At 46.8% G+C, this 24166-nt stretch overlaps 1 protein-coding gene across 2 annotated transcripts; it reads right to left on the minus strand.

Annotated features, from left to right (window-relative positions):
- Positions 1-12752: 12752 nt before the first annotated feature.
- Positions 12753-18414, minus strand: BMP2 (bone morphogenetic protein 2). 2 transcript variants are annotated; one of them, XM_065744175.1, is made up of 3 exons: positions 18151-18414; positions 17138-17478; positions 12753-15179 (listed from the first exon to the last, which is right to left on the minus strand). In XM_065744175.1, exons 2-3 carry the CDS (start codon positions 17469-17471, stop codon positions 14335-14337), a joined length of 1179 nt encoding a protein of 392 aa, XP_065600247.1. In that variant the 5' UTR covers positions 17472-17478; positions 18151-18414; the 3' UTR covers positions 12753-14334. The 2 variants fall into 2 exon arrangements, with proteins under 2 accessions (XP_065600247.1, XP_065601068.1); XM_065744996.1 differs by lacking the exon at positions 18151-18414 and having other exon boundaries at positions 17138-17776.
- Between the last annotated feature and the right edge of the window lie 5752 nt (positions 18415-24166).

A 24166-nucleotide genomic window follows, 5' to 3' on the forward strand; every position in this document is an offset into this window, starting at 1 on the left:
CTGAAAAAAATCACAATTTGGGGGAAATAAAGTGCTAACCACTGTTACTGTGAACATTTTTCCCCCCTTATAATCTAGTCAGATTTCCTCTTGCTGCAATCTGCAGGAGCTGCCTCCTGTCCTTCCACTGCTCTTTCCAAGTCTGACTCCATCCCCTTCATGAGCTCCTTTTGGGCCATAGAAGGCTGTGGTAAGACACCACCGCTGGTGCTCTCCACTCTCCCAATTTGTCAGTACTTGTACTAAAGAGTCCCAACACCAGGCTCAGTACTCTAGCTGCATCCTAACAAACCCAGGTAGAAGAGAATAATTAGTCCACCTGGCTGCAGATGTGCCAGGGAAGACCAGAACCCAGACAGTTTTCATTCCTGATGTGTCCACTCTGCTGATGCATGCAGGAGGTGGTGCCCATCAGGAGCTCCAGCCTCCCAGATACAGTGCTGCTTCCCCAAAGAGTGCATGGAGACCTTCTGTTCCAGGTGCAGGACCTTACACTTGTCTCTGCTGAATTTCAGGAGATTCCTGCTGGCCCATTCCTCCACCTTTTCCCTGTAATGATCCCTCTGATTACCAGCCTTGCTCTCCAGTTCATCAGCCTGCTTTCCATGAGTTGGTATCAACCATGAACTCACTTAAGATTCTTTGTCCTTTTGATCACACTACTGATGAAGATGTTCAACACCAGCAGCATTCCCTCAGCACCCTCAGACATACCCTGTCCTGTCCCAAGGGGCTTGCAAACACTAGCTTAGTGATCTTTAATTCTTCTCTAAGGCAGGTACCATCTCTTCCCCCCAGACTCTGCCATTAAAAACAGAAAGGAAATCTTGCCAGTAAGGGCTCTGGCAAGACACTAAATACTTCAGCCTTCTCCTATTCCTTTTATCACCTGCCACGTTCAGCAGAAAGCCCACAACTTCCTTGGTCTCCCTCTTGTCACTAGCATACTGCAAAAGTGATCTGCTTACTCTATGCAAGCTTTATCAGTCCCAACTCCAGCTGAGTTTTGACTTTCCTAATTCTGTTCCTACCTGCCCAGGCAACATTTATATGTTCCTCTTTGGTAGCCTGTCCTTGTTTCCATCTCCATACTCTTCCTTTTTGCATTTGAAATCAGTCAGGAGTTCCCCATTCAGCCATCGTGGCCTCCTGCTATACCTGCTCAGCTTCCTGCACATCAGGATGGACTGTTCCTGTGCTTTGAGGAGGCTGCCCTTAAAGATCAAGCAACTTTCATGACTTCTCTACACCCTCCAGACAGAATCCCAGGAGATTCTGCCTACCAGTTCCTTGAAAAACCAAAGTCCACACTTTGGAAGTTTTGAGCGATAATTGTATTACTCTCCTTTCCCGCTTCCCTCAGATTCTTAAGCCACCAACCTATGATACTGCAGCCAAATCATCCTCAAACAGTTCTTCTTTATTCACGGGCAGCAGACCCAGCACAGCCCCTTCTTCATCAGTCAGTTCATCCAACATCAGCATCAAAAAGTTGTCCCTGATGCACTCTGTAAGTCTCCTGAATTGCTTGTGCCCCATCCCATGTCCAGCAGATTATGGGAAAGTTACAGATCTGAGTGCTTAGTGTCAGAAAAATGAATCCACTTCCTGATAACAGAATTTTGCTTGTGTTAAAAGCAGAATAGTTCTGTATAAGCCAAGATACTACAATTGCACGTACCCTGTAGGATCCCAACTGATATCTGTATAATATAAATGCCCAGGTTACAAGCATCTTAGAAAGAGGTTCACTCAGACAAATCTACCCAAGCCATCACTTGGGGCGAATCCCTGAAGGTCTTTATGCAGCATAGAAGTAGAGGCAATGAAACAACTAATTCCTTTACCATTTGTCCGCATCCAACTTGGGCCTTCAGGTGAACTACATTAGTTTGTTTCAGAACCTGGTGAGAAGAGGCATAATGAAAGATCCCGAGACAGACAGTCAACCCACTGCATCCATTCAGAGGGTGAGGCCAGAAAATGAAGAAATATTTCTGTACCTCATGAGCCTAGTCCAATCCCCCTAGTCAACAACTTTTAGTGACTCCATTTCTCATCAGAAAGACAGTATCAGCAGGATTGCAGTTGAGCAACATTAGGAGCCTGGACTCAGTTCCTGGCTGGAGGCAGCACCTTTGCTAGTTATAAATCAGGCAGCAGGTAGTTTCCTGGACTTTCAGCCAAACTTTGACTTCCAATCTTTCGACACTACTGAATCCAGAGTAAGTGAAAGGCAAACTTGGCCTTCGGTTTGAACTGTAGTTTGCAGTTTGCACAAGCTCTGAAAAAGTCTGGTGATATAAATGAGTGTCTGATTTGACTGTGACTCGTTAACCCTGTCAGACAACTCTAATGACTGATTTTGGCAGGTATGAATTCAGAGGAACTTCTATTATCCGTACACTGACTATTAAGACATGCATATCTCATGGTCATCAACCTCTTTCCTACATATCAGAAGTCCTTGAATCTACACACACCCAACACCATTGCTGCCACCGTACTTACTTCAGCATCTCAACTTTTGCTTTGTTTACCTTCCTAACAGCTCTGCAGGATGGATTTCCCCCATGATAAGGATGAAGTAACCAAGGGACACTAAGGTACAGATTTTTTTAAATGGAATTTAGTTCAAGTTCACACGAGTTTCAATAAACCTTTACTTTGCCTTGGAGCTGGGTGAGCTCAACCCTGGATTTGCTTAGTGCTCTGGATTTGTAAGGTTTCAGGCAATGCAGAAGTGCCAAGTTTCACACTGTTTTGCACATGAAACCATAAATCCCTCTCCAGAACCCCAGGGGCACGAGGGGGCTGTTGTTCAAAAGGTTCATGAACTTGGATAAAGTTGGGTAGATATCAGAGATTGTAACAACATACTAAATTAAGTTCCGTTCAAAAGTTTTCCACGGGCTTAGCCTACAAAATAACTAATAAGAACATTCTAAGGTTTTGCAGAATCAGGTCACTTACAAAAATAAAAAACAAAAACAAAAAAACAAAAACCACACCACTGTTATAATTACTAGCCTTATCTTTTTTTCAGTTAACTCATTGTATTGCTTTTTTTCCTGGAAAGGACACAGGCAGTTTTCTTTATCTAAGGTCATTTTAACTTTTAGTACCATTTAGACATAATGCTTTCCTATTTTTTTAAGTAGGCATCGACTAGAGACAGAGAACCACATTCTACAAGGTGACTGCATGAATTTTCTGACTAGGCCAAGTAAACAATTATTCTTCTAAAAAAATCTACACATAGCATTTACTCATGTACAACACGTAGCAACCTCTGCCAGTATTTATTATCTGTTCACTTTAGTTAAGAAAAAAACTGAATCAAAAGTAATAGAAAAATATCAGATAACAGCTCCCACCCCAAATTTGTTCTGTAATTTTGATCATCATATAATTATAGAACCATAGAACTGTTTGGGTCAGAAGAAACCCTAAAGATATCCACTCCCAACCTCCTGCCATGGGCAGGGCTGCCCTCCACCGGCTCAGGCTGCCCAGGGCCCATCCAACCTGGCCTGGAGCATCCCCAGGGATGCGTCACCACAGCTCTGGGCAGCAGTGCCAGTGCCTCACCATTCTAATTTTGGTTTTCAGCAAAAACTATAATCATAGTTTGCATTACCTTCTTCGAGTAAAGTTCCATTGAAGAAAGTTTGCCAGTCAAAATTTAGGACATCTACAGTACTGACTTCAGAATAAAACTGAAAAGTATTTGGTCATCTATCCTAAAAGCAGACAAACACCCTAAAGGTTGGCACCTTAAAGAAGCATTCTTAAAGAAGCATTTGGTTCACAGTTGCTTTGAAAAGCAATCTTCAAGAGAAAAGCAAATCTCAAACAGCCAGATTTCAGACTTCCTTAAGATAAATATTAAGTTACTCTATTATTAAGTAGTAAAACATCATTTTAAACCATATTTATCACTTACCTATTGTGATACTGTAACAAGCAGAATCAGATCTTCTGACAGCACATACTGCGTAGCCTTTTGCATGCAGTTTGCAAAGCGTTTTACCAACAATGGCACTGAGAGGTGATGGTCATCTCAAAAGCCAGAGAAGAACCCAGATTCCTGGGTCTTCCAAACATCTCTCTACCCTGATTGGTATCTCTCTGGGAAAAGGCAAACCCTGTGGGCAGATGTCTCTTGGATATCCATCGCTTAGCCCCAGGAGTAGCATCAGTGGTTACTGAACTTTTCATTTCCTGCCTGCCCAGCACACAAAACTGCTATGACCAAAGGGAGTAGGGAGGGAAAAAAAAAGGAAAAAAAAAAGGGAAGAAAGAAAAATCTGAAGAAACCTTTAATCTTTCAAATGAAAAAGAAAAAAAAACCAGCAGAACAGTTATTAATGGAATGTTAGGATTATGTATTAAACCCACAAAAGTAAAATAAATAAATATAGAAATAAAGAAGGAATTAAATACACCCTTGGCTCTCTTAACCTTTCCCTCTGACTGTGTCCGTTACAGGGTTTTCATTACACAGTCAGGTATCAGAGGGACATAACCATAGGTGACGGTTAAGTGTGAGTATGGCTTGCACTGAAGTAAAGCTACAGAAATGAAAGAGTTAATAACTAGTCATTTTATCTTGTAAAAGTTTAATACTCACTATTATAGAACGGCAGGATACGGAAGAAATGGCAAGATGTTGTTATGGAGTTAAATGAAATATTGAATAAATGAGCTGTTCCCCCCAAGTAAATATTTTGGTTGGAGTTTATTTGCAGCTGTATTTATCTCCCTGTGAACCCAATATGATGGTAATATATCATGGGAAGCAACTATCCCCCAGTTTATGCCTACATGTAAACAACTCTCACTGAAATAGGCTGCCTGCCCCATACCAAGCATCCGTGCATTTTTCAGCCCCATGCCTGCAAAACATAACACGGTTGCTCTTCACTGAGTTCTCTGCAAGCTCTGTATCTGCTGCACTTGGACCAGCTGCATACTTCCCAATCATTATCATGCACATCCTCTTCATGAGTAAGGAAATACTATTATCCTGGTTTTACAAATGAGAATTCTAGGCACAGAGAGATTAAAGCTAAGCATTTCAAAGCATCCTGGTTAATTAAAATGACTCGAAAATGGGTGTCCAAATTGTTTAAATACCTTTGAAGTCTCAGAATAATTATATTGCTCAAGGTCACACAGGGAGTTTATGGCTGACCCACAACTTGAACCCAAATTTCCAGCGTCCCTCTCCAGCACGTTAATCACAAAGCCATCTTTGCTCTCCAATTTAATACTGGCCAGACCTGGTCCACATGCAAACTGGTTACCAGTGGACAAAGCCTGTCATTATGCCATTTAATGCAGCTATCTACTTGTAGCCTACAGGATAAACAGCAGTACATTTGGGCATCTCTAGATTCTTTAAGGTACGTACCATTACAAAACACAAAGCGGGGAAAAGATACTGAGGATTAGCAGAGAAAGACAGCGAGGGACTTTTCCAGTGCAATTCTGCAGCAGAGAAAGGTTTGAGGTCTCTCTGCTACTTAGCCTGATGGCCCTGCTGCTAACACTGCCTCCTTTTATCACACTAGGAACATTTCCTTATGACAGGTTTGGCTGCCAAAGCCAGTCTTGTTGATATCAGCTTCACTATGAATTCCACTAGCTTTTATTATGCCCACTTGGCACGACAGCCAACAGTGACGTCATGCTTCTTGCCATCAGGTGTGCTAGACTACAGCACAAAATAAACCCTCTGAGATATTCAGAGTAGAACCAAGACTTCGGCAGCAGAGCACATGCTGGACTTCTCCCAGAGAAAAAGCTCAGAAAGGACCCAAAGAAGCCTCCAAACACCGCACAGACAGAAGAACATCTCCATGGAGCACTGTCAGATGTTAACACCATATGACACTTACCAGCCCTTCCCCACGTCACTGCAGAGGAGTGACTGAGGAGGCTATACTAAGTAAGCTAGTCTTGATATCCACGAGTAAACTTGATCTCAGCTTAATTTCTCCTGGGCGTACATTCTGCTTATGCATTCCTCTCACTCAGAACTGAAAACCAGAAAGCCACACATACCAAATACTAATTTCTATCATTGGTACAAAGTGTTTGGGCCTTAGTATGAGCCAATGCAATCATGTAAGGAAAGGCTTCCCAAGTAGGATTCAGTCCTGAGTTCTCCTTAGACACACCAGCACCCTGCAGAACGTAGAACACAATGCAATACAGAGACCAACATAAAACACACACAAACTTAAAATGCTGACTCTTTATCATGGAGGTTGCTAATTTCCTATGCTAAGAACAACCTTTGGAACTAAAATGAATTATGCGTCTCATTCTGAGTGCATCAAAGAGTAGACAGCCTTTTTAAAGTAGTCAAGATCACCTCAGCTGTGCTTTTGTTATCTAGCCCAAGGTTAAGGATTTGGCCTTGGGCTAACAATTGGCTCAGAAAACCAGGATCATATAATGAGAGTTTCAGGAAGAGAGAAAGACCAAAGCTTGGAAAAAAACACATTCTTCAAAGTGTCCCAGCATCTGACCCTTTTCTTCTCCCTCCCCTTTAGATGAATGGGGTTAAAAAAAAATAAAAGGGGGGGGGGGATGATGACTGGAGCCTAAAACCCCAAAGGATGTACTCGTACACAACAGGAGCTGAAAAGACATTCCAGATCCTTCCCAGACACTCAGGTTCACAGAAGCCCTAACAAGAAACTTTTCTCATCAGTTAGATGGAAATGTTGGCACTAATCCACTGCGTGGTTCAGGTCTGAAGAGGCCCTTGGAAAGGACTGCACCTGGTTTAATTTCACTGTTAGAAAATGTAAGCTGGACTGCTTCTATTTGAAAAATAAATCTAACCTGTGAAAACAGGCTAAGAATCTCCAGTGGGCAAGAATTGCGAGAGCTCCCTGCCAGCAGAATGGCCTACAGGGTTATATAGTCCACTGGGTTTGTGTTTGTTTCAAGCAAGGATTTTGTTGTTGTTGTTTTGTCAGACCACATTCTCAGACTTTGCTGCTGACAAAAACCAGAAGGCTCCACCCATGCTCCCAACTTCTCTTTCCCAGGTGTTGGTCCTTTTCACCAAAGAGCTCTGCAGTAGGCACAGATCAATAGCTCAGCAGGTGTGTAGGTTCTCTTTCTAAATGATTCTGCCCTCTAGGGTACATTTAGGTTATATTTTCTTTCAAATATGAAAATCTTCTCATTCAATTCTTCACAGAACCTGTCAAAAAGTACTTCCCTTAAAAAAAAAAGTCACCAGAAGAGAAAAAACAAATCAGTTTGAAGCAGAAGAACGAATCACCACCTAGAACACAGGTTGTTACTAATCTTAAGTAACAAAAAATGTTGATGGATTTTAAGAATACCAGCAGTTAAGAGAGAGGGAGCATCAATTCCATTTCCTTCTGATTTTTAAGTCTCAAGGTGACATTCTGAAGCTTTTTCCCAGAGAACAAGGAAGTTTTATTCTGAAGGATCTCAAGTTTCATGGCGTATATGAAATTAAAGCACGGGAAGTTTTAAAGTAAGCCTGTAAGATGCAAGTAGCACGTACAGTGAAAGAGGTACCTAAAAAAAAAATCATGTGCCTGCCATTCCAGTACCTAGGCCTTTAACAATAAGTATAAAAGAGTATCAATAATGCCAGTAATGTTTTGCAGAAATAAAGCTGCTCATCTTTCACTTAAAGATACTAGGTGTACCTCTAATTTACAGTGCCAGGGCTGGAAAAAGGGCCTTCGTGTGTGTTAGGACCCAGCCCAACAGCAGCAGTTCGTGACATCAGAACCACTTCCATGTCAGTTAGAGGATCAAGATTTCCCATGAAAATGACCAAAAAAGATATACTGCTAGGAGCGTGAGCCTGCTTCAAATGCAAGATCTTCTCATTCAACGAAAAAGAAAAAATGCAAGCAGAAAAAATTCTGCCAAAAACTGCCCTTAAAATAGAATAACCTAAAACAATAGCAAGTGGTACTTATAAGAAATAATATGCACCCTGTCTCTCTGCCTACTTCCAAAGAAGTCTATAACTCCATTGAGCCCCATACGAAGTTATCAATATGTCATGAGAAAAATGCAAAAGTCAAGACTACGAGGGAAATGAATCATTGTTTCATGACTGCACAGTCCACATGTTTGGCGTAGTCGCAGTCAGATATCCTCTCCCCTTCCCCCCCCCCCCCCCATCACCACCAGCTTTGCAATTATTTTGCTGTGCGTATATTATTGATGTGGAAACAGCTATTTCCATCATGCCGCAGACATTCTATACTTTTGAAGTCTGTGGTTACAGAGTCATTATTCCATACAACACTTTCCCATCACTGAGGTGTGCAGGATGCTAGAAAAATTGTTTCTGTGGAAGTTCCAAGCTACTGGAGTTATGACAAAAGTTACCTTCTTTCATACGTGCTCCCCCTGCCTCCTGAGGCTCTGCTGTAATAAGAAGGGCCAGACAGTCTGAGAATGAACTCAGCTGAGTTTTGCTGACGTACAGATCTAGCTGATATTTCCATCTTTAAATCTGCGTGTTATTTCCAGGGTGATGCTAGTAATAGTAATAATACATTTGCCTCTTTGTAGAGCTGGAGTTGAATGCTTTGTTTTAATGAGACATGCTGAACGAAACAGTGCCTTGCAGTGCAAGAAGTACATGTCAGCTCTCCATCACTTGGCACTGCAATACAAGCTACAGTACAGTATTCATCATTTCCTTGCTGATCTCCCAAAAAGACCTTCTTAATTCAATCTCTAATGGGATTATCAGCCTCATTAAACTGTAAGTCTGCCACAGTCTAGTTGTTGTGGGAACCTGAACTTTCAGAACGTTATCAATTCACTGCTCAGATCTCTCTACCTGAAGTCACTTAAGAAACGTAACACTTTCAGCTTCAAAAAAAAAAAAAAAAATCTGTTGGTCCTTCCCCACTTCCTTTGCTTGCCACTACTTACCAGAAAAAATCTCTGCCTCTTTGCAAACTAGAGCCAGAAATCTGCTCTTTCCTGGAGTTAAACCAACTGCTGCCCTAACCTGGTCAGGTTTCTGTACTAGCAGCCAAGCACATTCTGCAGAACATGAACTATGAAAAGCAGAACTACAGCTTGCTTGTCACTACCCCATGTGATGAGCTGAGAACCCAACTGACACACTGCAAGCCCCATGTCTCTGGAGAAGTCCAACAGCTCTCAGCCTCCATTCATCTACTGAGGGAAATGCAAGCCCGGGCAGGTTTCAGAGCACTATGTAAATACAGATGCAAATGGCCTTTGGCCCTCAGACCTCTGGCATGTCACACAAACGTGGTCCCCTGCACTCCAAGGTGTCTCCTGCTGCATAGACCAGGTGTGAAGCTGAAGACTTCCTGAACTAGGATTCTTGCAGAAGGCAGGGACAAATTTGCCACTGCAAAGAACATGGAGACAGGACAAAAACCAGCGTACCTGCTTTGCTGAGTAGCCCTGACACAAAGCTTGTGGCCCAGATGTTGCTAGACCCCAGTGGGCAGACAAGAGCCTAGATCCCAAAAAGAGAAATTCCACCTGAGAAAACCATGACTGCTTGCTGCAAATGAAGCTGTCAGTGGTATAGCTAATGAAGGGTTAGCACTGGTGAGACAGGAAAGATCTCACAATTTTTTGCATCTTTTTTGTGCCCAAGCAAGACCAACGTAGTGGACACAAATGGTTACTTTCTAATACTCCTGTAAAATCTCCTGGAAGAATTAACCAACAACAAAAACACCTTTGAAGTACAGCAGAGAAAAAAAACATCCTGAAGGAGTTGTGTTTTATTTCTACACAGTAGCTTGACAAAACAAAAGAACACCACTCCTACCCAACACCCTCCTCACAGCAATCGCATAAACTCTAACTGTCTGAGCCTAGCTGCTTTTTTTTCCCTTCTATGTAACTAAGGAATAAAGTGGTTTGTGCTAGTAACAATTATTTATAACATTTAAAATTCTTTTTAAGGCCTTTGGCTTCTCATCCTTATTTTGTGCAGCTTAAAAGCCAACTGGGAATAGGTCTTACAGTCCTCACATTGTCATATGGTAAGAACACAACAAATCAAGTTCTCCCCGGCAGCAGTGCATCCTACCAAGGAAGGAAAGGAACCCTTAATATAAAGGAGAAGATAAATATTCCATGCCCATAACGAGATAAATAATACTCTAGGCAAGATATGGCACCTTTAAAAGTGCCTTTTCAGTCTTGGATTTTTTTCTCTGCTGGTTACTACAGAAACCATCTAGCAACCAGAATCTAAGACAGACTCCACCCAAAACAGAGCAAAACAATATAGACCAAGCAGGCCTTTCCCCTAGATTTGTTTCCCCTCCCCCCCCCTTTTTGTTTTTCTTCTTTTGGAGGGGTGGGTGCGAGTCAAGGAAAGTAACTTACTGTGTGCAGGGTAGAAGCATTTTGCATGCAGTTGAAACAGTAAAGCTCTGATTACAGATGGCAGAAATGAAAGCAGGGAATGAGTAATGAGAAATGTGTAACGCGGGATGAGGATATAATTTCCACACATTGGCTAAAGAAAAGTTTACACTCTTAAGCAATAAAAACAAACCATTAAGCCAGACCTGCACTGTCAGGAAGTATAAAACAGTTCTTGAAACTCTGCAGTTACAGTACAAAAGCTTTTCATAAACTTGTGTTTCCTGATCTTCATAAAACATTAACATCAAGCTGCCACACCGCAATTAGCTGCCTCCTGAAATCAATTAAAAAAATAACCAACAATTTAGGAATAGCTATATGATAAAATAGTTCAATAATTATTCTCTTTGAATAGTGTACCAAAGGGAGTCTACTTTAAACACCATCCAGATCAACTCCTTCTTCAAAGCTGACAGTACAGCAAGCAGTGTTCCTCTCTATGCCTTATCAGTACTGACTGCATCAATGGAAGATCCCTCACTGCCCAGCAAGGGAGACAGCAGGTGACAGCCTCCAGACACCCAATCCTCACAGTCATAGCAAAAGAAAGGTCTCAATGCGCGACTATGAAGAGCCCACATTAGCACAGTAGAACAAAACCTGCTGGGTGAAAATGACCAATGCTCTCAGAGAGCTTACCTCAACTGAAGGTCTTCCCACACCATTTTTACATGTTGCTGACCACAGAAGTCCAAGTGTATTTTGTGCAAAAACTATCAAGTCACTCGACAGAGCTGTTACTGAGTCTCAAAAGGACAAGGAGAGATGCTGACCACATTTGTGTTTAGAGAGATGCTTATCTGAAACGCACAAAGGGTGACATAATCTATCACAATCTCTGCCTATATAGGTTACACACAAGTGCCTAGAAGCATTACGTTGAAGAGAAATAGGCTACAGGGTGACAAAGGCAGATTTGCCTTCTAGATCTTCTGCTTTCTTAAGCAGAGGGGGTGGGGGTGAAGCTAATTTCTTCTTGTAGAACACTATAACACTAATTAGTACTAATGAACTAAAATAAGTGCTAAAATACAGTGGTCAGTATTTAGGATTACTTAGCAGTCACTACTGAAACTGAGAAGACATCAGAAAACCCACATATTTCAGAAGGGCTGCCTAATCACCAATGCTTCTTATCTGTAAGAAATTTTTCTACAACTCACAAAGGACAGTCTCTGTTTTGTTTCTTTCTTTATAAAAATCCTAAACAAATTACTCAGCACAGCACTCTAACATATCCAATCCAGAGAGTTTAAGGTCAAGAATTCAAAAAGGCACACACTTTGACACCAATTCTGTAGGAAGAAGCCTCCGTAAATCCAGGTGCATGCCATGGGCTAGGAGCTGTGAAACTTAAGCCTGGCAACACTGGAGCTTAGGATCTGGTTAGATGTGCCGTAGGGTCTTCACTGATTGCAGCAGGTTTGGGATCATCTTTTCTGCCCATAGAAATGGTGCAATCCATTTTTCAGCACTTTATGTCCAGCTTTTGCAAACCTAAGTTACAGAGCACGCTAGTGCTACTGTGACCTAACTGGCACCGCCATCCATCCCAAATGATTGCTGAGTTCTTGCAGCACTGTGGCATATGCTGACTGATAACCTTTCCAAAACAACCACTGTCACCTCTCAGTAAAACAGGCAAGCCCTTCCAAACAAGGAAAAGCCAAACCACAGTTCTGCAAAGACTCCCAGCCTCAAGAACGATAAAAAAGCCAACATAAGAGCACTGGTCTCTTGAAAAGAGAAATGAGGGGTTGTCCACCCAGCAAACCTCTATGCTACTGCATCATAGCAGCACGACCAGTAACAAAAAGAACAAAGCCAAACTGCAGAGCAGTAGATTGTTCTCTTCTGGTTATTAAGAATACTGATGGTACAATGAACATACCAAGGTTTTAATCTCACCACAGAGGCTTACAGCCTGCCTGACACATTTGTAAGCTCACAAGATAAAAATGGAAACAGCCAACAAGAAATTACATTAGTTTTTTTCTCCCATCCTCTCCCCACATTGCTTTATACAACAAGCACAGAGGAAGTGAACTTCTACGTAAGATTACCTGTAAGATATAATTAGGTCAGTTATCCTGAGCAGCTGTAACCCAGAAGATTCTGGCTACAAGCAGGAGTTTGGAGAGGGCCATGCAAAATAAGATCATTGTTAGTAATGCGCTATACTAGCAGTAAGCCAGATTGAGATTTTGTGAGCTGACCTGGAGAGGTCTCTTATGGGATAACCATACCCATGGCTTTAGGATGTGCTGCCTCTCTTCACCAAATTGTTCCATTCAACAGAGCACAAAGGAGTGCAAGGGCACTCTGACACCTCCAAAGCATCAGCACAGAGTCACTCCATGTTCACCAAATAGAGAGTTTCTAAGACCACAAGTGGTCTAACACAACTTCCTCCTGCCCTTAGCTTTGCACTGGAGCACCAAGAAGCCAACTGAAGCTACTTTCCTGCCGTACTATTTTAGTTTATCTTTCATGTAACAATCAACCCAGCCTCTGCACGCTCACCTCATGTTCCACAACCCATAAGCTGACTGCCACACCAGACTTACAACACACAACAGCACGAAAAGCATTAGCTGTAATGCTGAGATTACTGACTGCAAGTCAGGCTTTTGCCCCTTACAGAATACATTTAGAAAGTTAAATGATGTAAGCACAGGTTAGTCTTGTGATGGCTAGACAAGCAAACTGTGTTTTACAGACTGGATTTTTCAGAAGGAAATAGAGCTCTGTGATTTATTATCTGAAGGAGGTCCAAACATCTTGGGAAAGAAAAGAAAAAGCTTTCAATCACAAAACCCTGTGAAGAAAGAGAAGCTAATCCGTAAAACCATCAGCTGAGGTCAGATGGGAGGCAGCACACAGTAACACCTTGCTGTACGAAGCACAAAAAACTTCACTGTTACACTCCACAGAAGTGAGCTCTCATCCGAGGTGAGAAAGTATGCAACACCCATCCAACTGTTAAAAACAAGGGCCAGACCAAATGAGATAATTATTCCTCTTTAGCATACATAATCACAAAAAAATGACATTTGAGTTTTTATTATTATATATTTGGCCAGGACTTTTAAAGGAAGGACTTTTAAAGGAAACATCAAACATTCGCTTTTCTGTAGGTCTAGAAAGGATTTGGTCTTCCCCCACCCCCACCTCCCCTAGGATTTCTGTTGGCCCTTATATTCACTCTGCAAATTAGTCAGGAATAGTAGTATTTATACTAGATCAGCAACGTCTGGTTCTTATCCAAATGTTCCACCTAAGGAGGATGCCAGTTCTCATGGATTGGACAGCCCACCCTGCAGCATTCCTGAGAATTGTACAATATAATAATCTTGAAAGTCAGCAGAGTGGATTATCCACTTTTTTCTGGACTTGAACTTGTGACCTTAACAGTAGCACTGCAGAAAGCAAATGTGCTATGCACTTTGCCTTAGTAACCTTCCGTGTCTTCTTTTCAACTTAAATACACACGATTGAAACAGCTACAATTTTGGAAAATTATGTACAAACCCTATATTTTTTTTTCTTTTTGATTACATATAAATACAAATTAGCTATTCTTCTAAAAAGTGGTTATAATAGTAAATAAATACAAAATAAGAATCTGACCATTATACTTCATGTGCTGGGGTTAAACCCATATAAAATGTACAACTAAAATACATTTAAAATCTTTAAAGGAATATTTCTCTGATTAAAATATTTGTTTTCCCAACCTTTTCGTAGACATAAATATATTTTCAAAATAGTTGTGTTTTTTTTTTCTTTCCATTTCATTACATAAATAAAGTCTTCATTGGGAAATATTAAAGTGTCAGCTTTTTTTTTTTTCTCTTTTTGCATCTGTCCGATAGATTTGCTGCGTCAGCGGCACCCACAGCCCTCCACAACCATATCTTGATAGTTCTTTAGTACGACCTTCTCGTTTTCATCAAGGTAGAGCATTGAAATAGCACTCAGTTCTGTCGGCACACAGCAAGCCTTGGGGATTTTGGAATTCACTGAATTGACCAAAGTCTGAACAATGGCATGGTTTGTTGAGTTTAGGTGATCCGCCAGCGGGAAAGGACATTCCCCGTGGCAGTAGAAGGCACTATACCCCGGCGGGGCAACAATCCAGTCATTCCACCCCACGTCATTGAAGTCCACATATAACGGATGCCTTTTGCAACTGTATTTGTGGCGTTTCCGCTGCTTGTGTTTCACTTGACGCTTTTCTCTCCTATGCAGCGGGTGTCCCTTGCCATCATGCCCAAACGTCACTAACAACGGCCTGAGCTGAGACCAGCTATCTTCATCCTGATGTAAAGACCTGCTAATCCTAACGTGCCTCTTGGAGGCACTGTTCTCTTTGTCCAAGTGAACCACCTCCACCACAAACCCATGATTAGGTTGTCCGTGTGCAATCCACCTCAAAACAGCTGGCGTTACATCAAAACTTTCCCATTTACTCGCATTATGATGCACCAACCTGGTGTCCAAAAGTCTTGTGACAGGGTCCTTAGAGGTGGCTGTGGCTGGTTTTATAATTTCATAAATATTAATACGGTGATGGTAGCTGCTGTTGCTCTCAAAGGCTTCGTGCACCTGCTCCCGAAAAATCTGGAGTTCAGCTGAGGTGATAGACTCCTCATTAGGGATGGAAGTTAAATTAAAGAAGAAACGTCGTGCTGTTTTCCCACTTGTTTCTGGCAGTTCTTCCAAAACTTCTAATTTGATTAAACAGGAAGGGGGGCAGGGAAGGGGGCAGGGAGCAGAGGGAGAGAGAAAAAAAAGTTAGGAACAGAGACAAGCAACCAAACCCGTCAGATATCTGCTGCTGGCATGTGACAAACAAGACCTGAAAGACTTCCAGGCAGAAGGCACGGCCTCCCTCAGCCTTCTGTTTCTTTACACAAGCACCTATAGCCCGACGTTAAGAACGCCTCATTCATTGTTATTCATTTTGATCGAATACCGGTGCTCTCTGCATTCCAGGTAGTCATTAGGAGTGTGGAGAAACACGAAGCACCACGTTGGAATTCAAGGACATCAGTGAGAAAACTGAGCACCAGTTAGCAGAGGTCTGATGAGCATCATTAAAACCACCGAGGATTTAGGGGAACTGCCACATTTCTGCATTTTTCAAGAATATGGCTCCAGCACCAACAATCCCTTAAGCTCCATTCTGAAAAATAGCACTCCACAGTCTCAGTAACTTATTCAGCCTTAATGTATGGATTTGCATATGTTAACTAGAGGCAGCGACCTCAACACCTGTAAAGGCACCTTACAAAGCACACCCCAGTAGGCAGTCCGAAGGACTGTGAGAATGGGTCTAGCTGCTAGAACGGATGGATGCTAAAGGGATAAGGAAACACCACGTTTTCAGCAACCAAACAAACCCCTAAGCCCCACGCCATCTTCCCCTCTCAGCCAACAGACACCTGACTGGAGCTTCAGGGGGAGTACTATGTTTCTATTGCTGCTACGCTGTACGTTTCAACTGCAGACACAGAAGAAACTGTGTTTGCCCGCAGAAATCTCCCTGAAATCCTGCTTTTTCGTTTTGCTACTCAACATCCTGGGGATCCATCCACTTTCTGAAGGGAAGTTGGCACTGACGTGAGCAGTTCTTAGCCCTGTACCATTCCTTGCTGGCTCCCCATCAGGCAGGCTCCGCTTTGCAGCGTTTCAGGACCGGCCCGGTGTTTGTAAATATGCAGATGCGTGAGCGCTTCCAGCTCAGCCTCCTGCTTTAATGAAGTCACGAACCAACAGTGAGAACTCAATGGAAAAATGGAGTCACGGTGATTTTCGTCTCTCAAGTTGGTGAAAAACGGAGGACAGCTCCTACGTCAAAGACTGCTGCAACACCACTGCTTCCAACATTGTTCCATCTGCCTACAAGTTACACTCCGTACCCCCAGCCCCTGTCCTGCTCAGCGCCTCGCCTGCCAGGCACAGGCATGAAAAGGAACGAGCCGTGCGCCGGTGCAGTTTACTTTGCCGCGCATGGAAGCGCAGGCTACAACAAGAGTTACATTTCACCACTGATCTCACTTCCCACTACGCCAGCACTGGGGCCACCTCCGTCCAGCAGAACCATTAGGTCCAAGCGCGTCTCTTTCCTCAGCACAGTTCCACCTGAAGTGCGCGGGGCGACCGCGTTTTCATTCCTTTTAAAGCAGAGCCGCCGTGTGCCAGCGCCAGAGACTACGGCCAGGGAAGGTTACATCCCAGGGAAACTCATCCTACAGAGCGCAGCAGCGGCGCGCACCGACGGCTCCGCGGGCCCCGTAGGCGGCAGCCCGCTGGGGACGGCCCTCGGACGGGCGGCCGGGGCACCGCCGCTCCTCCGCTCGACGGTGTCCGGGGGAAGCCCGCGCCGGACCGCTTCGCCCATCTCCCACGGGGATTTAGAGAAGGGATTAGGAACCTCCGCCGCGGTCCCGGAGGACGCTTCCCTCAGAGTTCCGCCTCGCCCAAAGAAAGCTCGTTGCGGGAACGCTCCGTTTGGGGCCGGCAGAGCGCGGCGAGAGCCGGCAGCCCCGGAGACCACGGCGGGTGGGGGTGCTCTGGAAATGCAGCCGCGACCCCGTCCGGATCGCGGAGCCCGCCCCGCCGCCCCTCCTCCGGCCCTCCCTCGCTCTCCTCCCGCTCCCTCCGCCCGTCCCTCGGCCCTTACCTTCGTGGTGGAAGCTGCGCACGGTGTTGGCGCGGCTGGCGGCCCTCTCCAGCGGGTAGCCCAGCTGCTGGCCCGCGTGCAGGCGGTAGAGGTCCAGCATGTAGGGTGGGATGACGACGTCCTTGCCGGGGCTGGGCCGCCGCTTCAGCCCGAACATGTGGAGCAGGCGCAGCTCGAACTCGCCCAGGAGGTCCTCGGGGCGCTGCGCGGCCGAGGCGGCGCGGCCCGCTTCGCTGAAACGCCGCCGTCCAACCTCCGGCATGAGGCCGGCCGCGCCGCCCAGCAGCACCCGGCAGAGCAGCAGCGCCAGGAGGGAGCGGGTGGCGGCAACCATGGTCGACCTGCACGGAGGAGGAGGAGGCGATGGGAGGCGGTCAGCGCGGGCACCGCGCCGGGGGAGCGCGCCGCGGGGCGGGGGGCGGCCGGGGCCGCTCCGCAGGTGGCTGCCGGCTCATGGCGAGCGGCGCGCGACGCGGAGGGGGCCCCGTCGGGGCCGCTTCAGGTGCGCGGCGGAACCACAAGCCCGCGGCGGGGGATCAAAGGGAGCCGGGCGGGCCGGGCCGCGGGGGCCGAGGGGAAGGGGCGCGGGCGGCCGGAGCGCTGCCCTCGGCGGGCGCAGGTGTGCGTCGCGGCGGCCTCCGGCCGAGGGGACCGGGCAGGGAGGGAGGGGGAGGTGGGCGGAGAGGGACGGGGCGGTAGGAGAGGGACCTCCCCGCCGGGCTTCCCAGCCGCGGCTTACCCCGGGCGAAGGGAGAAGAAGGAAGGCCCCCCCCTCTCCTGGCGCGGAAAGAGGGAGAGAAAAAATAAAAATAAAAAAAAAGAAATACTTTAAAAAAGCCGCTCGCGCTCCGTCCCGAGCAGGAGCCGCGGGACGCTCTTCTCCCCCGCGACACTCCGCGCGGGATAAGGATCGCTACACGCTCTCTGTCACGCTCAGCGTCCCGTGCCCCCTCTCTTGCGGAGCGCACGGAGTCATCCTGCGGAGACGGCGTTCAGCGGCCGCGGGGCCGTACCTGAGTGCGGCGGGGCTGGCGTCTGCGGGAGCGCGTGCTGCTCTCGAGCTGTGGTCCCCGCATCACTTGGAGTTACTCCGAACCGCGCTGCTGCTGCTCCTCTGCGGCTGCCGGGCGGAAAATGGGAGCTCCCCACGGTGCGGAGCGCCTCGGGAACATGCCTTGAGCGGCGGGGCAGGAGGCAAAAAACTGGTCCCAGCCAGGGGAAGGATTCTCCTTCTCAGAAAGCAGCGGTCGGAAAGTCGGTGCTTCTTCGTTCTTCTTTCGGTGAGCGGGTGCTACGCACTACGGAGCGGAACGGCGCCTTTCGCGAGCGTCCTTCGCATCACCCGCGGCGGACGGACGGGTATTTACCGGGAGTCCCGCAGCGACATGGAGACGGAGCTGAGCTGAGCTTCGCTCCCTTAAAAAAAAAAATTAAAAAAAAAAAAAAAAGAAACCAACAAAAAAAAATAATGATAATAGAAAAAAAACCACCAGCAAACCCTCCGGAGGGTGGGGAGCACCGCGGCGGAGCGCCGGGGACAGCGCTGCGAGCGCGCGCCCGTCCCGCCCGCGCCGCACCATGCACGGGGGCGGCCGAACGCCGCCGCGGCTTTTTGTTGCGCGCCGATGTCACGACCCCGGAGGCTCGCGGGCCCGCGCCAATCACAGCCGCCCTGTGGGAGCGGGCCGCGGCCCCGCACGGCTTTTAAAGGAGACGCCGCCTCCCTCTCTCCCTCCCTCGCCGCTTCTCTCTCTCTCCTCCCTCGCCCGTTCCTCGCCTCGCCCGGCCGCGCCGCGGCAGCAGCCTCCGGCCCGGCCGCGCGACCGTGCGCCCGCCCGTACGGGGCCGCGCCGCCGCTCCCCGCGCGGGGGCTGAGCTCCGGGTCACGCGAGGCGACCCGGCCCCGAGCCCCCGGCGGAGCTCACGAAGCGCGGAGCCGCGGCCGCCGCGGTGCCCGGCCTCTGTCCGCCGGCCGGGAGCCGCGCTCTCCGCTCTGCGACCGTCGGGGCGCGGCGGGAGCGTCCGGGGTGCTGCCCCGTGCCCCGGACCCGGCCCGGCCCGCGCGGCCGCGGCGCGTTCCTGAGCCGTGGCTGCCCCCTAGTGGCGGCGGCGTTCCCCGCACGCCGTCCCGCTCCGCACCTGCCCGCTCCCCGCGGCACCGCGCTCGTGGGAGTGTGGGAGAGGGGGCGGCCTCCACCCCGGCTTTCGTGCGCCCCGCGTGGGACGCGGCCCCTCGCGCGCAGCCGTCCCGCACCTATCGCCGGGGCCGTCGCGGGGCGTAGGGGCACGGCGCAGGCTGCTGCCCGCGAGGTCACAAACCCCTCTCGGGGACTTCATTTGCGGAGTAAGCCGCGGCCAAACCTTTGCCACCTGGAGATATCGCGGATGAGAATTTAAAGCAATAACAACCGAGACACCTCCGTTCGCAGCTCCTCCTTTGGGAGTGGCCTTCTCCCTCCATCTTAGGGCGCAACGCAACATCTGCGGTGGGGCAGGTTCCTTCTCCCGCCCTCCCCTCGCGTCACGGTGGGCCCTGGGACTGGTGCCCACTGGGGTCTCCCCGCTCCGAGCCGTGGAGCGGGCAGGGCCCCGTTGGCCCGGCTGCTCCCCACGCTCCCTCACCTGACCCTCGCTTGCTGCTGCACGGGACACGCAGCGTGGTGAAGGCCCTCGAAAGTTCTCAAACTTATCCGTTGCATGTCGGTGCAAATAATGTTTGGTTTTATGACTTCCTGCAAGTCTTCAGCACGAACAAGGTGCAAGCAGTGTGACGCTACGCCAATTATGTAAATCGGCACTAAAATAACAATGGCACTGTAGTTGACATGTCACTGGCGTTAAACGAGCACTTCAACTTTCTAATTGCCGTCCCAGTTCAATCGGTAGTGGGACGTGCCAGGAAAAAGTCATTTCTCGCCTCCATGCTCGTGCCTGGAGCAGAGCCTGTGCTGACTGCCCAGCACAGCACTGTCTGTGGGAGATCCTCCATGGGATGATGAGCCTGGAGAAGGAGCCTCTGAGCCAGGCGTAATGCCCTTGGCCCCTTCCCACCCCTACAGCTGTGCACAGTGAGTCTGAGCTAACAAAACTGAAGGCAAACCACAGTTTCTGGCGCTTCGATCCCTCCTGGGTTCAGTGACTGTGAGGAGGCAAGCAGCACGTCTGCAGAAGGTTCACCTCACCGTGGTGGGCGCCCGCAGCAGCGCTCTCCTACAGAGCTACCCTACAGAAAGAGTGGGTGGGTACATCAGCTCCACTCCTGACAGAGAAACCAGCACTCGTGCTGAAGAGATCTGATGTGAACATTGGGTTTTAGGAAACCAGACCATACAGAGCAGTAACTTCTGTGAAACTTCATTCCCATACTCCTGAACTTCGTATAGTTGACTGGGCTGATTAATTTCTTTTTTCCCTTCCTGCACATCCACTCCCCATTTACTATTACTTTTCTTTCTTCCTTGGTTTTTTTTGTTTTGTTTTGTTTTGTTTTTCTGAGCCAGTGAGCATTCAGCTAAGGGCACCTGCTTCTAGGGTTTCAGATCCAGGTGCTCCTTTGCAGTCACCCAATTACAGCTGATAGATCTCAACTTCTATGCATTGTTGGGTTTCCTTAGTAAAAAAAATGGAAAAGTACACACAGGTGGATAGGTTTTACAACCCAGTGAGATCTGTTTCTGTGAGAATCTCTGTCAAGCTCGGGGAGGCAACAAAAAAGCCTTCTTCCCCACAGCACTTTCTTCTCACTAATACTACATCAAATCGCATTTCTGTAGTGCCACCAGGTAGTGTCTTTCCTCTGTCTTGGTTTAACTGTGACCACTGCCAGTGTTGCAATGGGCAGAAGCCTTCAGCTGGAAGACTTGGATGAGAAATGCTCCTGGAACCTCGAGCTGGGACTCGCCATCCCTAACAGAACACTCCAGCTCCCGCTCCTGTCAGAGGAGCACTGTGCACACTGCTGTTCAACAGTTCTACCCCTGACTTCAGCAGACCTGTTAGACCAACACCAAGCACCTCTAAGATTCCCCTCTCAGGCCGATTTCCCCCAGATATACTGAGCTTCTGGCATGATATATTAATGGTACCGATGGTTTTTAAGGTATTTTGTACATTTCAATGACTAAACCTCTTAAGAAAAACCTACACAGAAGCATGAAAAATCTGCACGATACAGCATGTGAGAGAGGTGGCTTCAGAAAATGAGTTAAGATGTGTTAGTGACGCTGAGGTTTTGGCTTCATAAAGAATAGAGATTGTCTGAAAGCATTTCTGTTTCTAAACTTGGCTTCCTGTTGGCATCTGTGTGAATATGATGTGTGGTCATTCCTGAAAATACCACTTCATGCTGCTTTCTGAAGGTGCATTTGTCTTTTGGTAGTTTGTCTTTAACATCCATCAGTTGTCTCTGCTCTGCAGTCTGTGTCCTGTACCATGAAGGATGGGTTCTCACTCACGAAGATAGTTTATAAGATGATGATTTGTTTCTGAAGGGGGGAAAGGCATTTTATTCAGAAATGCCTTTTTCTTTTTCACCTTTGCTGGAATCTGGCAGCTCATCAAAGCTGCTGCTCTGTTTTACAGTGAGCCTCAATTTCATTCATCAAATCTTGGCTTTCTTTCCATCATAGTAGCAAGAAAATCGGAATTTATCAGCAACTATAGCACAGAGCCAGTGTTTCCTACATTTCAAAGATGTTTCCAGTACTAATGAACAATAACAGTTGCTCCTAACACTGTTACAACTCCCACAGACATGCAACTTTAACACTGTAAAATCAATCCCTACATTTTGTAACTTGGACGATTGGTGGGGAAAGAGCCCCGTTTTCCTCTTGATGCTACAGATGCTCCAAGTTTCAGAATCCATTATTTCAACAGTATCTCTTATCATGACGAGGTGGAAAAATGCTGTAACACCTCTGGACAGCCTGGAGAATAACTGAGCCATCAACTGAGAGATTCCTGGGCACCGTCATCATTGATATGTATTTAATCACATGCAGTATGTGGACTGTCAGACTGGGGAGGTGCGATAGGCATGAACTGACAAGGACTCAGGAGCCCTCAGTCCTTGTCTCAGCACTGAGTACCCCTTTCTCTCCCTTTCTGCCTCACTTCTCCCTCCTTTGAAGTGGGGATGATGCTGCTGACCCCCACTTACAGATCACCACAAGCCCCATTAGGAAAAGGGCTCAGACTTGGGCATTGCTATTGTTTGGGGCTAAATAGTGGGTTAATGCCAATAAGTAATCTGAAATATCCGGTATCCCAGGGCTCCATCTCACCTAGTGGCAAAATTCTGTTGGTCTCGGTGGAACAGGTTCACACATTTGAAGAGACCACGATGCTGACTATTCCAGCCAGAAGACTCAGAGCAAAGAGGGCTTTTTTAAATTATATAAGTCCTGGTAGGAAGAAAATGAGGTGAGGGCATTCCGCCACATAGAAGAGAAATGGCTGCGTCACAGATGGGCCACTTCAGGAGCTTATTATTTCATCACTGAGCAGATACTGACGTCAAGTAAAATGGAGGATAATATAAAGCTACTCATATTGCCTTAAGAAGTGCATACTTGAGCAGTGAAATTGGATAATGTTTTGCAATTAAAATAAAATAAAGGCAAGCGTGACGTTCTGTTTAAGCAGATTGTCTGTATGAAGGCTTTATTGTAGCTGCAGATTTAGGGCATATGAAAAGGTTTTCTGTGCTCAGTTGCAGGATGAAAAACATTGCATCATCGGGCATTCTTGTTCTCTAACACTTCTTTGACAGTATGCTTTTGATAATGAATGCTGGCGATTTTATTTTCTGGTCTAATGTCATGTTTTCTCAGGTCATTATCATTCCAATTTTTAAATATCCTCTTAGAACTAGACAGAACCACAGAAAGCAATAGTAAAGCTTTGTGCCTGCCCCGTGGCATGTGCTCGGCACAAGCGGTCAGCTGCTGCACCTGCTTCACACTGGAAGTAAAGCTATTTGCAAGTTGCTTTCAATCACTTCCCTTGTTTCCAGCTCTGCCCAGTTTTCAGGGAAGCTCTGACAGCAACAGGTCTTCATTCAGACATCACCCTGTGACTTGTATTCTCTTGGGTTGCGTGTTACAGGAATTACTGATGGAGGATCTTTGGAGAACATCCTTTGATTGTTCCCAGACCCTTTTCTGCTCCGATGCTGCATCGCTCTCTCTGCAGCCATCCTGAAAGAGCACCCCAAACTGCAGAAACTTAATCAGCACACATTCAATTGCTTTACATCTATCCCTGCAGCCTGGACATCACAGTACTTTTTCTTTCATTTTTTTTTTCTTTCTTTTGCTCTCCAAGGAGAGGAAGATCAACTACCCCCCAGCCCTTTTACAGAAAGCGAAAAGCAGTTTCAGTGAAAGGCTGTTCGTCAAGAGGTACACAGAAGCCCAAAGACCTATATAGGTCACACTAAGATTTTTGAGGATGCATAATCAGGTTAAAGGCACAAATTCCTAAAACTTCAGAGAGACGTAAGCAGTCGGCTCATGCAGACGTTTTTGAAAATCCCAATACCAAATCTAGTACGCAACAGTTTCCTGACGAATTCTTGCCGCACCTTGTTTGTAGTTTTTACTGAAAACCATAAATCCTAGGAGGAATAAAAGCACCTCATTCAGCAAGGGAGAAAAGCTCCGACACTGTGAGACTACCTGTGCTGTGGAGAGCAAGTTTTGCAACCCCAGTTGGGACAGTGAAGATACCTGTCTCAGTATTGGCATACCGGTTTGTTCCTCCACTGGGTCAGCTGCCACAGCAGTGGGGCACACTGAATTCCCTTGTACTATGGGCTATCAACTCCCAGGAACCAGAACATTGTGGCTCAGCTGGTAACCAAGGATAAAACTCCACTTGTTTTGCACCTCTGAGCTTCTGACCTGCTCTCCTGCACGCATCCCATGCCCCTGAGTGCAGACCTGACAGGCCTTGGGCTTTGAGGAAGAAGAACCTGCCCTAGACTTCTCCTGCCCCTCTTTGTCCCCAGGACAGACAGCAAGCACA

This window comes from Cyrtonyx montezumae, unplaced genomic scaffold (genome assembly GCF_038088225.1).
Source record: "Cyrtonyx montezumae isolate F1298 unplaced genomic scaffold, pur_monq_1.0 scaffold_0, whole genome shotgun sequence".
Classification (NCBI taxonomy): Eukaryota; Metazoa; Chordata; class Aves; order Galliformes; family Odontophoridae; genus Cyrtonyx; species Cyrtonyx montezumae.